This window comes from Colletotrichum jinshuiense, chromosome 3 (assembly GCF_051148585.1).
Source record: "Colletotrichum jinshuiense chromosome 3, complete sequence".
Lineage (NCBI taxonomy): Eukaryota > Fungi > Ascomycota > Sordariomycetes > Glomerellales > Glomerellaceae > Colletotrichum > Colletotrichum jinshuiense.
The window spans coordinates 3,037,654-3,053,315 of record NC_139310.1 but is presented as its reverse complement, the minus strand read 5'-3'; the positions used below and the strand labels follow the sequence as shown (position 1 = coordinate 3,053,315).

The 15,662-nt window shown below is 56.6% G+C and overlaps 5 protein-coding genes across 5 annotated transcripts; 3 read left to right on the top strand and 2 right to left on the bottom strand.

Moving 5' to 3' along the window:
- Positions 1–113: 113 nt before the first annotated feature.
- Positions 114–1,367, bottom strand: EsH8_III_000854 (tRNA(Thr) (cytosine(32)-N(3))-methyltransferase; the record flags this gene model as incomplete). The annotated part of the gene is made up of 2 exons (XM_083262579.1): positions 114–856; positions 1,058–1,367. The coding sequence occupies 2 exons, from the start codon at positions 1,365–1,367 to the stop codon at positions 114–116; spliced, it is 1,053 nt and encodes a 350-aa protein (XP_083123066.1).
- Positions 1,368–1,883: 516 nt separating this feature from the next.
- EsH8_III_000853 (uncharacterized protein) lies at positions 1,884–3,013 on the top strand (the record flags this gene model as incomplete). The annotated part of the gene is made up of 4 exons (XM_083262578.1): positions 1,884–2,261; positions 2,315–2,521; positions 2,576–2,725; positions 2,777–3,013. 4 exons carry the CDS (start codon positions 1,884–1,886, stop codon positions 3,011–3,013), a joined length of 972 nt encoding a protein of 323 aa, XP_083123065.1.
- Positions 3,014–7,566: 4,553 nt separating this feature from the next.
- Positions 7,567–10,125, top strand: EsH8_III_000852 (uncharacterized protein; the record flags this gene model as incomplete). Its single annotated transcript, XM_083262577.1, has 4 exons — positions 7,567–7,577; positions 7,667–9,473; positions 9,530–10,059; positions 10,113–10,125. The coding sequence occupies 4 exons, from the start codon at positions 7,567–7,569 to the stop codon at positions 10,123–10,125; spliced, it is 2,361 nt and encodes a 786-aa protein (XP_083123064.1).
- A 605-nt stretch (positions 10,126–10,730) lies between these two features.
- EsH8_III_000851 (ubiquinone-binding protein COQ10) lies at positions 10,731–11,357 on the bottom strand (the record flags this gene model as incomplete). Its single annotated transcript, XM_083262576.1, has 1 exon — positions 10,731–11,357. The coding sequence occupies one exon, from the start codon at positions 11,355–11,357 to the stop codon at positions 10,731–10,733; it is 627 nt and encodes a 208-aa protein (XP_083123063.1).
- Positions 11,358–12,288: 931 nt separating this feature from the next.
- EsH8_III_000850 (adaptin N terminal region-domain-containing protein) lies at positions 12,289–15,586 on the top strand (the record flags this gene model as incomplete). Its single annotated transcript, XM_083262575.1, has 5 exons — positions 12,289–12,292; positions 12,376–12,572; positions 12,650–13,033; positions 13,086–13,314; positions 13,362–15,586. 5 exons carry the CDS (start codon positions 12,289–12,291, stop codon positions 15,584–15,586), a joined length of 3,039 nt encoding a protein of 1,012 aa, XP_083123062.1.
- Positions 15,587–15,662: the final 76 nt, after the last annotated feature.

Sequence of the window (15,662 nt, the reverse complement as noted above, 5' to 3'; positions counted from 1 at the left end):
TAATCAAGTACCACTTGGTGTAGCACACGCCAGCCCAATGTCAACCTAGCTCAGACATTCATCACTGGCCTGAGGTTATGTGCGCTGTGGAGCTGCTCTCTTTTTTTCTCTTTTCATTTCTTTGTGAACCGTCCTTGCATCCAGCATCGGTACATCTTCAGTTTGCGAGCTCTGTTGACGAGCATACGTCTATCGACGCCGAGTTCTTTGACATCGAATTCGGCCTTGGCGTCTTCCGACGATTCCCGTGCTTTGCCGGTCCAAATCTGTTCAAGCTCTTCCTTCTCAAAGAAGTAAACGCGGGTGCCGTCGCCACGGACGTAGAAGTTCTCATCGAGATACCGTCCTTTCTTGAAGCGAACCTGGGCGAGATCACCTCTTCCATAGTCTCGGAAGCAGACCTGGCCTCCTGGCTTCAGGATCCGATGGACGTTGGAAACGGCCTTACTCCACTGGCCTGGAGCCAAAGCCGAGAAAATAAAGATGAGAATAGCAACGTCGACAGACCCTTCCTCCAGGCCAGGCGGGAGCTCGTCGCTCGTCACGTCCCAGACGTCGGCTTGCATGTAGTCTTGGTTGTAAGATTCATGGTTCCGCATGACATCTACGGCCGTCTTGGAATAATCACACGCATGGACCTTCAAATTTGTGTTTTTGTTGAACGCAAGGATGGGGAAAGCGGTGTTACCCGCACCTGCGCCTATTTCAAGGATTGTGACCTTGCCAGCATCCTCCTTGGTCACTTCTGACAGGATAGGAAATTCTTGCTGCAGCCACTTCCGGTTCTTGAAGAAGTTGGCCGTGTTGTTCTTGTAGAACAGATCCCACATTCTCGCTGGGTTGGCGTTTAATCTGTCTGAGAATTCTTGTTAGCCAGCTGTACCAGAAACAAGTGAATAAAACAATGTTATTTGTTATGGTGTGGTCAGATGGGAGCGAAAGACTATAAAGAAAGTTTTCATCACAAAGATTCAGATGAACTATGCATTGTGCGTGGAATCATCACAACACCAATATTTTTTTGGAAAAGAAATAAAAGGACCGGGGAAGAACTTACTTTTGTCAAAGTCAGAGACGGGAGACTGACGCTGCATCTCGTATTGCTGCTCAGAATACTCCTTGTATGCATCGTCAGTCTCGACATGGTCCCAAGCGTTGAACTCGAAGACATCATCCTGCTCGCCGAGATAGCGACTGCCAAACTGGAATGGATCGGTTCTCTTTTGGTTGTGCTGAGGGTCGTGTGATCTGTGGGGAGGAAGAGCCTCCTGGCTGACAGGCTCAGAGACCTGAAGGTCGGCTGTCTTCTCAACGAGACCTTGCTCGTCCACTCCCGAAGGAGCTTCGCCAGCTGCAACAGACGCCATGGTTCTTGTGTGAAGCCAGCACAGATAGATCGAAGATCTCACACCCTGCTACTGCACGGGTGGCACACGAATCCTCGGAAGCTCCAGGTTGTGGTTGGCACAAGAGATGTGATAGAGAATAGAAAGGATTATTAAATTTTCTTGCTCGTGGAGGTTTTTGTTCGCGAAAAATGTCGTAGTGGGGCGTGCTCGGTGTGATGAAGGGCCGTGTGCCGATACAGCCAATCAACGGCGTGGAACCATTGGACGACCATGCGCAGGCGCGCCAGGTTGGGGGGATTGGTATGGGAGCTCAAGGTACGTAGCTAAGGTAAATTAGTCCGCGCAACGGTAGGCAGGAGGCGGGCTGGAATCATCATAGCTCTCCATCAACGTCTGTCCAAGGCGCACCACGAACATTGCGACTATCTACATTGTCCAGCTTCGGATTTCACGCACCAAAGCTTTCGAGATTTACCTCCACAACGCCAGATTGATATAATTGCGCAATCGACGCCGTTACCGCGTCCTGTAGTTATGGCGCCGTCTCTCGTCCGCCCCCAGGGCCACCTGTCCCCGGCCGAGGCCTTAGAGCTAGCCCAGAAAGCGCCGGCGATTCTGCGAAACAACCCGAAAGCCTTCTCTTCGTCGCCGCTGCTATCGCTTTTCTCAGCCTCTGAGACGCCCGAACTGTGGACAATCTACGAGAACCTCCTCCTTGCCTGCCTCCGAACGGGCGACAGCCAAGCAGCGCACCAATGTCTTGAGAGGCTGGTTATCCGCTTTGGGGACGAAAACGAACGCATTATGGCATTCAAGGGCCTGGTGAAGGAGGCAGAGGCCGATAACGACGGAGAGCTGGCGCAGGTGCTCATGGAGTACGAGACCATTCTGGGAGCGAATGCTACGAATATTGTCAGTCAATGATCCTCCGCCGCGACTCTGTGGCATGCGCTGACCTTTTACAGCCTGTTGCGAAACGACGCATTGCCCTTCTCAAGTCTAGCGGAAAGATCTCTGAAGCAATCGCGGCCCTTAACTCTCTACTAGACTTCAATCCCACAGATGCAGAGTCTTGGGCGGAGATTGCGGACTTGTACCTTTCCCAGGGACTCTACTCGCAGGCCATCTTTGCCCTTGAGGAGGTGCTGGTGCTGACCCCGAACGCATGGAATGTGAGTGATGCGCGAATTTCTCACTTGATTTCTTTAGGCGCTGATCAGTATCAGATGCATGCTCGCATGGGCGAAGTGTTGTACATGGCTGCTTCTGCCTCCGATGGGTCTTCGCAGCAGCAACTGGCCGAGTCTGTCAAAAGATTCAGCCGAAGCATTGAGCTCTGTGACGACTATCTCCGAGGTTACTACGGGTTGAAGTTGGTGAGTTAGATGCTGGGTAGCTTGGTCTACTGAGGCTGACAGACTCTCGAGGTCACGAACAAACTACTCAAGGTGCCCTCAAAGCCATCAAGGCAACCGGACTCGGAGGAGTGGAGCCTTCCTGATACCAGCACGATACAGAAACTCAATGAATTGGCGACACAGAAACTGGCCGAGATTGTACGACGCAACGGAGCGAAGGAAAGGCTCTGGCAGGGCTACGACGAGTCGGAGGTGGCAGCGGCGCGAGATCTGCTCTCGAAGGAGTCGGTCGATCTTGTGAGATGAGCAAGGGACCAACCGGACGCGACAGGCAAACAACCTCCATACTACCTGATCTCGTTGACGTTGGGTCACGTTGGCAATCCGGTATGCCAACGCGCTTCATGCAAGGCAGTGTCGAGCGAGCTGCTGTTGCTGGCGTATGCTGTTTGTCGAGATTAGCAGGCAATTGGAACATGCAAACATTAACGGAGCCGTGCCTGCAGCGGAACGTCCACGTGCCGCTGGCAGTACCGGGTTTCCTTGGTCGCTTTACCAGCCAATGACGGACACGTCGCCCAGCCATGGAAGACACGAAGGGGTCACTCAACGGGCGGAATTTCCTGGCGTTCGGGCTCAAGTCGGCCGCGCAATCATGTCGGATATAGATGCTCCCTGTTCTTTGGCGATTGGGTGGGAATGGAAATCAATTTTACAGCGGGCATGTTTCACACGGAACGGAGGGTCGCCGTCCAATACCTTGCAATGGATTACAATGCCTATTTTCTTTCGAGTCACATCGTTCCTGTCGCGGCCGTACCCGTAGCCGTGCCCAATGGAAGAAAACCACTACGCAGTATGTCGCAGGGCTGTACGAAATGTATGTCATCCAAAGGTTTCAGGCATGCCGTTGGGAGCCCGACGAGCTAGCTAGGCCCACAGCATGCGTTGGCAGTGAGTCAGTGAGTTGATGTACAGGATTGATCTCAGGCACCGTCATTCAAGACCCCGGTTCTGCCGATCGGAGTACACCACGTCCAAGTCAAGACCCGTCGGGCGACGATGATGCTTCGTCGGGCTGGAGTCTTGTTGGGACAGGTTCCTGCCGATATGTCAAGATGCCAATCAAGTTGTGCCGACGAACTTGAGGTGTCACGTATATATCCGGGCAGTGCCCTGTAAGTAAGCTGAACACAAACAAGCACTTGTGTTGGCACCAACTTTGACCGCCCCCGCCTGTCATCCCCCCCCCGTAAACCTTTTTTTTTCCCCGGTTAGCCTGGCGCCGCAGACGAAGACGAAGAAGAAGAAGAAGAAGAATAATAATAAGAAGCCGGAGGTCAAAGTACGCCAACGACAAACACTACCCACGCAACAAGGACAGTCGCTGTTGCTGCGCATAATATCTCGGGCCACCCAGAGATCCATCAGCTGCCCATTTTCACCTGGTATTCGAAGTCATGTCTTGCTCCCCAAAATATAGCACTCCTCAAGTTTTCAAGCAACGATACGATTGCCACTGCCCATCACACGCAGCAGCAGGACAACCCACATGAAGGGGGAAGGACCGAAGCGATCTCGCCAAAGCCTTGCAATTTTTTTCTTGAAGATATCATCATTGTGAGTAGCGCTATTTCGTGTCGAGGCTGTTCATCTCCTTTCCGTGCGAAGCAGGCTCCGGATTGACTGCATAGGGACCCCGGGCTAGTCAAAAAGTCGACCTTGGAAGAGGAGCGAATGGGAGTGGGGACTCGGCGACGGTACGTACTTACACGACAGCATATCAGCGGGGGCGGCAGGCCCAGGAAGACTGGACAAGCGTGGGTACAGTACCTACCTTCCTTTGGCCCCAGGGCTGAGCGGCGAAGCCGGGAAACGTTGCTAGGAGTCTGGAGCGCCTTCGATGCCGTCTCATCACCGCACCGCACCGCACCGCTCCGAGGTGCGGTGAGTTGAGGAGCGCGCAAGGACGTTTGAGAGGAGCCACAGCTGACGGCAGCCTGCCCTGCGCAGTCCAGTCCACACACGCGTGGCCCAGCTAGGTAGGCAAGGCAAGGCAAGGATAGGTAGGGTAAGGTAAAGAATGAAATGTGGTGAGTGCGTTCCTTGGATTCCTAGTGGTCCTCGACGGCGCAAGCAAATCGTGAGCCCGGGTCGTCGGGCATTGGCTCGCAATCGGAGGCAGGCTGCCCTAAAAGCAGGACACTCGACGACCGGCATGAGAAGAGGCCTCGCCGCCCCCAACCCTGTCCCCTCCCCTCCGTCGTCTGTCCCTCCCTTTCCCGCCGTCATTCAGATAAATACTTTGCGACGTCTCGTCCAGCCTGCTTGCACTCACACAACCCCCAATTGCTAACTACTTTTTTATTATTTTTTATTTTTTATCATCTTTCATTCAGACTTACTTTTCCCTCCTGTCATCATCCCGTCTTCTAACGTCGGTTTCAGAGCGACAACGGCGCCGAGGGCCACCCCTCCCTCCCAACCCCACCAGCGCATAATTGAACGTCCAGAGAGGTCCGTCCCGCAACGGAACCCACACGCTGAGAGCACGTTCCTCAAGGAAACATCGAACCCAAACATCCACTTTTCGGCCAGACCAGTCCGGCGCAGGACAGGACAATCCCAGGCACGGCATAGTGATCCAAACCCGAGGGTACTTCGGTAAGCACAGTCCCTTGTACCTTGTCGCAAGTTTCCCTACTCACCCCATCTCCCCAAGCCCATCCGTCCCTCGTCCCAAAGAAGACGTCTTGGGGGGTCCGATTGTCCATCGTCTGTCCCTGTCAGGTCTCAGACCTCAGCCCGTCGACTCCTCTGTCTCAACCTTCACCGCACCACGAACAAAGACGAGGGGAAAAAAAAAAAAATCGAAAAAAAACCTAAGGTATGCAGAAACTTTTGGATAGGTGTATTTTTATTTTATTTTTTTACACGTGTATTTTTGTCCTTTGGCGCGCTTTGCCGCCTGCCCACGATAGCATTGTATGGCAGCTTTGTTGTGTTTTCTTTCCCAACTCTCTCGCATTGCTACCATTAGCACATGCACCGTTTTCCCACGGTTCCTCGGGAACCACCCATGCATCTCTGTCTGTCTTCCCCTGTCAACAAGCTGTCAAGTGCCGGCTACCTGCGGACAGCCCGCAGGGCAATGAAGCATCTCGGCCAGTCGCCGACGTCGCTTCCTGTCGTTGACGTTGCTGGTGCTGCCGCCGCTCCTACGTACCCTGGATGTGTACGTGAGTAGTAGGCAACAGCTTTTGGGGTGGTGGCCGTTTTGGCGGAGGGGCAGCGTTGAAACCCACGACACCGTCCGTCCTTGTGTGCTCGACGAGGGCCCCAGCCGGCAGCGGAGCCAGGCTGACAGTGATTCAATGACAATCCATCATCCACTTTCTTTTGTTGGTCCATCGCCTATCGTCCGTGGCACATCTCCCGGGGGACCCAAGTGGGACAACAAAGCAAGGGGTCGAGACCGCCGCCCAGGCCTCCCCATTTTCTCCCTCGTGCCCATCACCCTCGTCCCTGTCTCCCCTCCCCTCCCCCTCCCCTGGCCCCGTCTGTCTTCCCAGAAGGCGGCCGGACAGAGAGCGCAAAAACCACCCTCACCTCCTGCACCATACCTACTACCTATGACCATGGTACTATGGTATGGTAGGTACTATGGTAGTGTAACAATACTGCACCACGCCTAGCTACCAACCCTGGCTTGCCGCCTGCCTGGCCTACCTGGCCGAGAAGCAGGCTGACGATGGCGGGGTCGGGTTGTCGCCCTGGTCTGGTCGTGGTCCTCTTGTTGTGCTCTTTGCTTCGCTGCCTTCGCTCCCCCTCCCCCTCCCCCCTCCCCTCTCCACTCCATTCCATTGTGTCTGTGTCCGTGTCTGGCGTTCCTCGCCAATTCCATTCCACACGCTTCACCGGAATGTCGCTGATCTCAGGCTTGTAGCTTAGCACCCCCTTCTCGACGAGGCACTACCAAACCACACTAGTCGTGCCGCCCATTTCCACACTTGGCTCACCGACAACACCCGTCTGTCGACTCTCTCTTTTGGGCCCCAGAAGAGGAAAAGAAGCACCCTTTCCCTCCTCTTCCCGCCTCCTCCACACACTTCTTCCATTTAGCTCTCTCCTATTGCCTCTCGCATCGCATCGCGTCGAAGCGCAGCGCATCGCCACCCTTCAGGCTCTCTAGCCCTTCCCGACCCAGGCCGACCCGTCTAGACTGCAGTGACTGCGGCTTAGTTTGTGCATATAACCTTGTACCCCTTGGCCCTTGCCTTTGTCTTGCACGAAGCGGTCGGAAGACCCGCAATAGCTGCCCAGCTGCCACAATTTTCCTTGCACCCAATCGCACCTCTTTTTGCGCCCAACTGCACGATCTTCGCCAAATAGCAGGGGGTTTCCCGGTTACATCCAGAGCCCACGAACGAATATCCACCCACCGACTGCCGCCCGCCCTCATTTTTCGCAAACCCCCCGTCTTGCAACTCAACTCTTCACACAGAAACCTTCCTTCGTTGAAGTTTTGCTGTCACTTCTATCGCGTCGCTGTCATCTGATCGTCTCTGCGCCCAACCATCCCACCCTCCAACCTCCTCCGTCCTGTTGTCCCGCCCTCGTTCATGCTTGGGCCCCCCCTCCTCCTCCTCCTCCTCTGAATTACCCAAGGGCGAACGCCGCACCCGCTCGCACCGTCTGCACCGTCCTCGAGCGCCGATACCCAGTTCCTATCGCTGTCCCCCGGGCGGAAGCCTCGCTATCGCCTACTTCATTCCGCATTTTCGCCCTATTTACCCCTTTACTCCGACCTTCTCTCGAGATCGTCGTGAGTAAAGGGTCTTGCCGTCGCATACTTCCTCATGTCGTCCGCGTAAGTTTTGTACTTTCAACTACGCCAGGGACCAACCGACTTGGTGGCATTCACCATACACCAGTCAACTAACACACTCACTCCGGAAGACGGTTTTCGCGACGCCCCCCCCCGAACTCTCACGGGGGAACCACGTCCCGATCCGCCTCCACCAGTGAAGACGAGGACCATCAATACAACGACACCGAAGGCGTCAGCTCTGACTCGGCTGAAGCCGACGAATTCACTGACTACGAAGAAGCCGATCTTGGGCCGGAGGATTCAGCCTCAGTGAGCCCTCACAGGTACCGTCCGGGGCTGCCACAACGGGCACCGTACCGTCAACATCAGCTTCCTAGCCGCCCTGCTCCCACCAACTACCCGTATCGGCCCGGTTCAGTGCCGAACCACCCTGAAAGCGTGGCTCCCTCCGACGAATACCAGTCCCCCTTTGCCCCTCGCGGCGGCGGCTACGGTCATGCACCGCAGCCCGGCCATGCGGGGCACCCAGGCCGTGGGGGACAAGGCGGCCACAACTCCTACTACGGCGGCGGCGGCCACCCGCAAGCCGGCTTCCCGCAAAGCCATGTCGGCGGTTTCATGCCCAGCCCATATGGACACCATTCCAACCAAATGGTTCCTTTCGGCTACAACCCCAACAGCCCCTTCTCGCCAATGTCGCATGGAAGCGGGCAAAGCTACTTCCAGGAGCCCCGCCACTCTCAGTACGATATGATGCAGTATAACCAGCCGCAACCGCCAGCTCTCTACAACCCGCAAGGCTATGGACAGATACCTCCGCACATGGCCCCGTACATGTATCAGAACGCGCCTCCACCTCCGCCCACGGAAGCACCAGCACCGTCCAAGACTCCCGCACCTGAACCGGCACCGCCGAAGGAAGATCCCGAGAAGATCAAGCTGCAGCAGCAGCTCGAGCTTTTCAAGAAGGAGCAGGCTCAGAAAGAAGAGGAGCAACGGCGGAAGGAGTTGGAGGATAAGCTGCGAAAGGAGGCAGAAGAGGCCATCACACGACGCATGGAAGACTTGAGAAGGGCCCAGGAGGTGGCCCAGAAGGAGATCGAGAAGGCCAAGAGAGAGGCCGAAAAGGCTGCCAGAGAGGCCATCGAGGCCGAACGCAAAGCGGAGGAGCAAAGACAGAAGCTCCACCAGGAAGCGATGGCCCGCGTCGAACGCGAAGCCAGGCAGAAGCTGGAGGCCGAGTTGAAGGCCGAGGCTGAGCGGAAGAGGCGCGAAGAAGAGGCCCGTATCCAAGCCGAAAAGGAAGCCAAGATTAGGCTGCAAGAGGCCATCAGGGCCGAAGCCGATGCCAGAGCCAAGGCGGCTGAGGAGGCCGAAGCCAAGAGGAAATGGGAGGAAGACATGAAGAAGAAGGCCGAGGACGAGGCCCGCGCCAAGATGGAGGCCGAGAAGAAGGCTGCCGAAGCCGCTGCGGCGGCGCAGAAGAAGCTCGAGGCTGATCTCAAGGCAAAGGCCGAAGCCGATGCTCTTGCCAAGATCGAAGCCGAGAAGCAGGCCGCCGCCGATGCCGCAGAAAAGGCGAGGAAATACGAGGAGGAGATGAAGTTGAGGACCGAAGCCAAGATTGCCGCCGAGAAGAAGGCTGCGGAAGAAGCCGCGGAGGCGAAGAAGAAGTATGAGGACGAGATGAAGGCACGGGCCGAGTTCGAGGCTCGTGCCAAGCTGGAGGCTGAGAAGAAGGCGGCGGAGGATGCTGCCGCAGCCGCAGCCGCAGCCCAGAAGGCTGCAGACGAGCTCAAGGCGAAGTATGCCGAAGAAGTCAAGCTCAAGCTGGAGGCCGACAAGGATAAGGGCAAGGACAAGGCCCCGATCAAATTCAAGGATGCCGTGGGCAGGAAGTTCAGCTTTCCGTATCATCTGTGTGCGACCTGGACGGTATGTTTCCCAACCTTTGTGCGTATGCGCTGACACCATGCTAACCGAATTCGCAGGGCATGGAGGAGCTCATCAAGCAAGCCTTCATTCATGTGGATATTATCGGCCCGCACGTGCAAGAAGGCCACTACGATTTGATCGGACCTAATGGAGAGATTATTCTCCCTCAGGTCTGGGATAAGGTTGTCGAGCCAGACTGGACCATCGAGATGCGCATGTGGCCCATGGACAAGCATCCCCCGCCAGGTATGCCAAACCCCGGCATGCCGATGGATCCACGGATTCGGGAACGATTTGCGCACATGGCAGGCGCCGGCCACATGCGGCAGCGGATGGGTGCTTTCCCACCAGGAATGGTGCCTCCGGGTGCCCGACCTGGTGGCGGCGGCGGCGGCGGCGGCCCCAACCCGCCTCCTCCTCCGGGCTGGACCGGCCGTCCTATGCAGCCTCCTGGAGGTCACGGCCGCGGCCACGGTCAAAACCCCGCCATCGTGACTGTCGAGCCCCCCAAGAAACACATATCCAAGACTCAGGGCTCGATGCTTAGCTGGATGGCTGGTGGTGGAAAGGTCCCGAAGAAGAAGAAGTATGTGCTCGAACAAACCCCTTTGGTCGGAGCTGTGTACTAACAAATAGCAGGACCAAGAACTGATCATCAGCGCGCATTCCGAAAAATATGCTTTGAGCACCTGCCACGATACTGGTTTTTTACGAATATGAGAATGGGGATCCTTTTTTTTTTTCTCTCGACTTCTTTCAACCTATTTTTCCATTTATTTTTTACATGATGCCCTGTTTGCGCTTTTGCTTTCCTCAGATTCCCGCATCGGCGACCGTATGTACCCAACGCATCTCACGGAATCATGGTTCATTTTGACGTCTATAACGCATGTATGCCGGAGTACGAGCTGCGGATGGATCAAACTTGGGAAATGTGATCCACGGCTGGGAGACATTGCTCGAAGATCGTACATGCTCGGGAGCATTGCATCATGGAGCTGGAGGCTACGACATGATTAGGCACGGCGCAAAAAGAGGAGGATGAGACGGTGGTTTTTGGGTAGATAATTGTTTTATTGTCAAGTTGCAAGTGGTAGACGCTTTGGTAATGAAAACGGAGTGTTTATCCATTTTTATTCTATTTTTACAACAATGATTTCTACAGTGACACGCTGTGGCGCCGGCTTTCGATGTTTTCAATCGCTCATTAGTCTATTTGTATTGGAAGGTTTGCGTAGCTGACCGTCCCGGTCACGACTATAGTCTGGGACGACCCAGGACAGCCTTGACCCGCTTCTCGAATGCCTGGATCATGACACCGGCCACCTTCTCGGAAACGGCGGCGCTCACGGCCGAGTACAGCGGGTTCGCGAACTGGAACCTGATGACAAGGTCCACCTCGGTGCCCGTCCCAGAAGTCAATGGCCGGAGCTGCCACTGCGTCACCAGGCTCTTGAACACGGCGCCTCCCTCCCCGCCGTATCCCGGGCTCGCCCCCTCGACGTCCGCGCCGCTTATGGCCTCCACGCTCTCCCCGGGGACGCAGCGCAGCCGGCTGGTGAAGGTCTCCTCGAAGCCGCCCCAGCCGACGCGCAGGTCGGCCTGCGTGGGCCACTTGCGGCCGTTGTCGTCGGGGGCGGTCCATTGGGTGACGCGGGACTGCGCGCAGTAGGGGACGAAGCTGGAGTAGGAGTCGACGTCGGACACGACGTCGTAGAGCTGGGCGGAGGGGTATGGCATCGTGCGGGACGCCCTGAGGACCTGGGGCTCGGAGGAGAGGTTCGGGAGGTTGAAGAAGGGCCGCGCGGGTTGGGTTCGGAGGAGGGGTTGGCGGAGCTGGCGGAGCGGGGGGGCCAGTCGGAGAAGGGGGCGTGCTGCTGCCATTGCGACGAGAGGGTTGCGTTTTAATTAGGTTGGTTTATGGTCGAGGCGGCCGAGGTTTCGCGATACGGTCGAGGGAGTGGAAGGGGTACGGCGTCAACAAGCCATAGCCATTTAACAAAGCCGCTGAAGACGAGAGAGTGTGTTTAAAGGCGAGGGGTATTGAACAAAACCCTTCGTACCGGGTCCTAATCCACCACCTGGATTGCTCCGACGAGTCTGTCTAAAGAAAAATGAAGGGGTAAAAAAAAAATGTAAAGGGTCGTGGAGCTGGCGCAATGACGATTAGAAGCACCTTTGACAAGTGAGAAGCTATTGCTGTTAGCGGGCAGCTGCTGGCCGCCGTACAGTGCCCGAGGGGCCACACGGACTACACACGGTACAGGCGGCCTTGGGCACATCATTCACTGGGCTTTGGTGGGGGTGGATGGATTATCGAGCAGCGGCAGCTCTCCACAAGCCAAGTTGACAAGCCACAGCAACCCGCATCATCGTCCCCGACTCCAACATCCCTTGGACGGACGAACGAGCAAGCAACCGCCCTTCCCCGCGAATGATCGAGTTGCGACCACGACGAACAACCGGGGGAAACCAGTCCACAATGTGCCATAGGATCCGGACGCTCTCGTGTACCTGACCTACCCGACTTTCGTTCCTGCGACACACGCGAGGTTCCCTTCCATACCGCTCGTTCTCCCCGTTTTAGGCCCCGTTGCGCGGGGCTGTCATCGTCACGATGTAGGTTTGAAATACAGCGCACCGCAACCGCCGGCGACGTACGATGAAATGGCGCACGCGCTGACATGGGCTTCTCCCCAGGTTCGAGAAATCCCTCTACGACCTCATCAGAGGCCTGCGAAACCACAAAGGCAACGAACGCGAGTACATACAGAACAGCTTGAAAGAATGCCGCGCCGAAGTTCGCGGGCAGGACATGGGTGAGACCCCAACCCCCTCCACAAGCACCTCGGTTCAATTGCAAGGAGCGTCGTTCTGACTCGAAGCTTCTCACCTCTACCAGACGTCAAGGCGACGGCGCTGCTGAAGCTGGTCTACCTGGAAATGGTCGGTCATGACATGTCGTGGGCCTCGTTCCACGTCCTCGAGGTCATGTCGTCGCCTAAATACCACCAAAAGAGGGTCGGATACCTGGCCGCCGTGCAGAGCTTCCGGCCCGATACCGAAGTGTTGATGCTGGCCACGAATCTCCTGAAGAAGGTATGTGCTGTGTCGCTGCGCTGGGGTTGTTGTTGCGCAGGTCGTATGGAGAAACGAGGCTGACGCTCTGCTGCCAGGACTTGTCGTCGACGCAAGCGACCACCATTTCCCTACCGATGACCACGCTGCCACATATCATCACCCCTTCCCTCGCCCTCTCGACCCTTTCCGACCTCCTCCCGAGACTTGGTCATTCGAACCCGGCCATTCGGAAGAAGACCATTGTGACCCTTTACCGCTTGGCGTTGGTGTACCCTGAGACGCTGAGGGCGGGATGGCCCAAGATCAAGGAACGGCTGATGGACAAGGACGAGGATCCGAGTGTCACGGCGGCCATTGTCAACGTGGTCTGCGAGCTTGGCTGGAGAAGGCCGCACGACTTTCTGCCGCTAGCTCCCAGACTGTTCGAGCTTCTTGTGGATGGCGGTAATAACTGGATGGCCATCAAGTTGATTAAGCTGGTATGCCCGCATGCCGGTTCCAATACAAGTGCGGCACTGACTATGATTCCAGTTTGCGACCTTGACACCGCTAGAACCTAGGCTCGTTCGCAAGTTGCTACCGCCACTGACCGAGCTGATCCGAACGACACCTGCCATGTCGTTGTTGTATGAGTGCATTAACGGCATTATCCAGGGCGGTATTCTGGGCAGCGCTGATGACGTCTCGGGGAGAGAGGAAATCGCAACGCTATGCGTCAACAAACTTAGAGGCATGATCATGGTTGACGGCGATCCAAACTGTAAGTGATTCTTACGCAATCGCGACCCTCAGAGCTGACCAGGGCAGTGAAATACGTCGCGCTGCTTGCCTTCAACAAGATTGTGGTGACGCACCCTTTCCTCGTCGCACAACAAGAGGATGTCATCCTTGAGTGTATCGACAGCCCTGACATCACCATCCGTATCAAGGCCTTGGATCTAGTCCAGGGAATGGTCAGCAGCGACAACTTGGTCTCCATCGTGAGCCGCCTGATGAAGCAGCTCAAGTCATCCACGCCCAAGAGAGATCGGCCGGGAGCGCCTCTTGGACCAGACACTAGAATGGACTCGGACGAGGAAGCAGAAGTCGATATCCACTCGCCAACAACAGAACAAGAGGAGCCTCCTTTGCCCGACGACTACAGGAGCGATGTGATCGGGAGGATTTTGACAATGTGCTCGCAAAACAACTACAGCAGCTTGGTGGACTTTGACTGGTACATCGATGTCCTCATTCAACTCGTTCGTATGGCGCCGATCCCCCGATCGGTCGAGACTGAGCTCGACTCGGTGGCCGCTTCTGGCAAGTCGACAGCCGGGGACGTGTCTGGAAGGATTGGAGATGAGCTGAGGAATGTCGCTGTGAAGGTCCACGCATTACGAGGCGCGGCAGTCCGAGCTGCGGATCTAATTATCCAACAGCTCAATGCTGACACCCCTACCGGCCATTCCCTCTCATCGGCATCATTAAAGTCAACGTCTTGGTTGGTTGGAGAATACGCAAGCCAACTGGCATTCCCAGAAGACACGCTGGGTAATCTGCTACGGACATTGTCGAGAACGCAGATCCCCGATATTCTTACCACAAGTCTGCAGGCGATTACAAAGATTTTCGCCTACATCGCAGGCAATGAAGCGCAGCCCTGGACTCCGGAGTGGAAAACAAAGATTTCGTTGCTCTTGGCGCGCGTCATCCATACCCTGGAGCCGCTTGCACTCCATCCCAACCTTGAAGTCCAGGAGAGGTCAGTCGAGTTCATCGAACTCTTGAAGTTGACCGCCGAGGCGACCTCGGGACAGGCACCGTCGTCTGAAGACACGCACCAAGACCCTCCGCTTCTGCTCACCCAAGCCATCCCTTCCTTGTTTCAGGGATGGGAGCTCAATTCCGTTGCTCTGGGGGCGCAACGGAATGTGCCAATGCCCGAAGGCCTGGACTTGGATGAGCCTATTCATCCGAACCTGGCCCATCTCCTGGCCCAGGCGGATATAATACCAATGGAGGCAGACGAGACAGACGACTTCGAGGCCTACTATCATCAACGCCCGGCACCAACCAGCATATCTTCAGCCGAACCTGCAATCAACAGAATTGCCGACGCGCCGGAAGAAGTTATCAGCTCGTACCAGCAAGCGACCGAAGACAGCTATCTGGACGCAGATATCGTGGCCCGGAGGAAGGTCGAGCGAATGGAACGAAACCGCGACGATCCCTTCTACATCGGCGCACCTGACAGCGCACCCAGGACATCCACGCCGATCCACAGCATCCTTCAGAAGGAGAACGGCCCAGATCTCGATATCGACTCCATACCGATAATGCAGTTGGACCTCGACAAGCTGGGCAGCTCGGCGCCCGGGCCCACCTCACCCATCCAGAAAGCAAAGCCGCGGCCAAGGCAAAGGGTTGTCATCGCCGCAGACGAGACGCTCGCCGGCAGCGGCGTCTCCACGCCGCGCAACTACGAGTCGGAGAACAACTCGGACAGCTTCACCAAGTCACGCGCCAAGAAGCTGCGCCAGGGCCTCTTGCAGGTCGACTCGTCCACCCTGGGATCGCTCAGCCTCGAAGGCGACGCGGCGTCGTCCAACACCCCCTTCGACTACGAACGACAGCAGCGCGAAGAGGCGGAGATGGCGCAGGCCATGAAGGAGGTGGAGAGGTTGCGGCTCGAGATGCAGCGCGCCAACGAGCGCATCCAGGTGGCGCAGGGTGTCGACGTCGCGGGGACGGTGGTCAAGAAGAAGACGAAGAAGAGCAAGGACAAGGACAAGGACGGCGCGGCGGTCAAGCCGAAGAAGAAGAAGAAGGTTGCCGCCGCCGCCGCAGCACCCCCCGCCGTCCTCTTGACGGACGACGCGGAGTATGGAGGCGGCGAGGGCGACGCGCTGATGCCGCCACCCGAGACGGCGGTCGAGGGCGAGGGCGAGGGCGGCGTCGATGCTGCCGGCCCGGCGGTCGTCGTGCCCAAGAAGAAAAAGAAGAAGAAGACGACCAAGATGGCCGAGATTGCGGGGGACAGCGGCAGCTGAGAGAAGAGGAAGAAGCAGAAGAAGAAGAGCGTGCTCATGAGCCGACCTGGGGTGGCGGCTGTATGGCAAAAAAGCA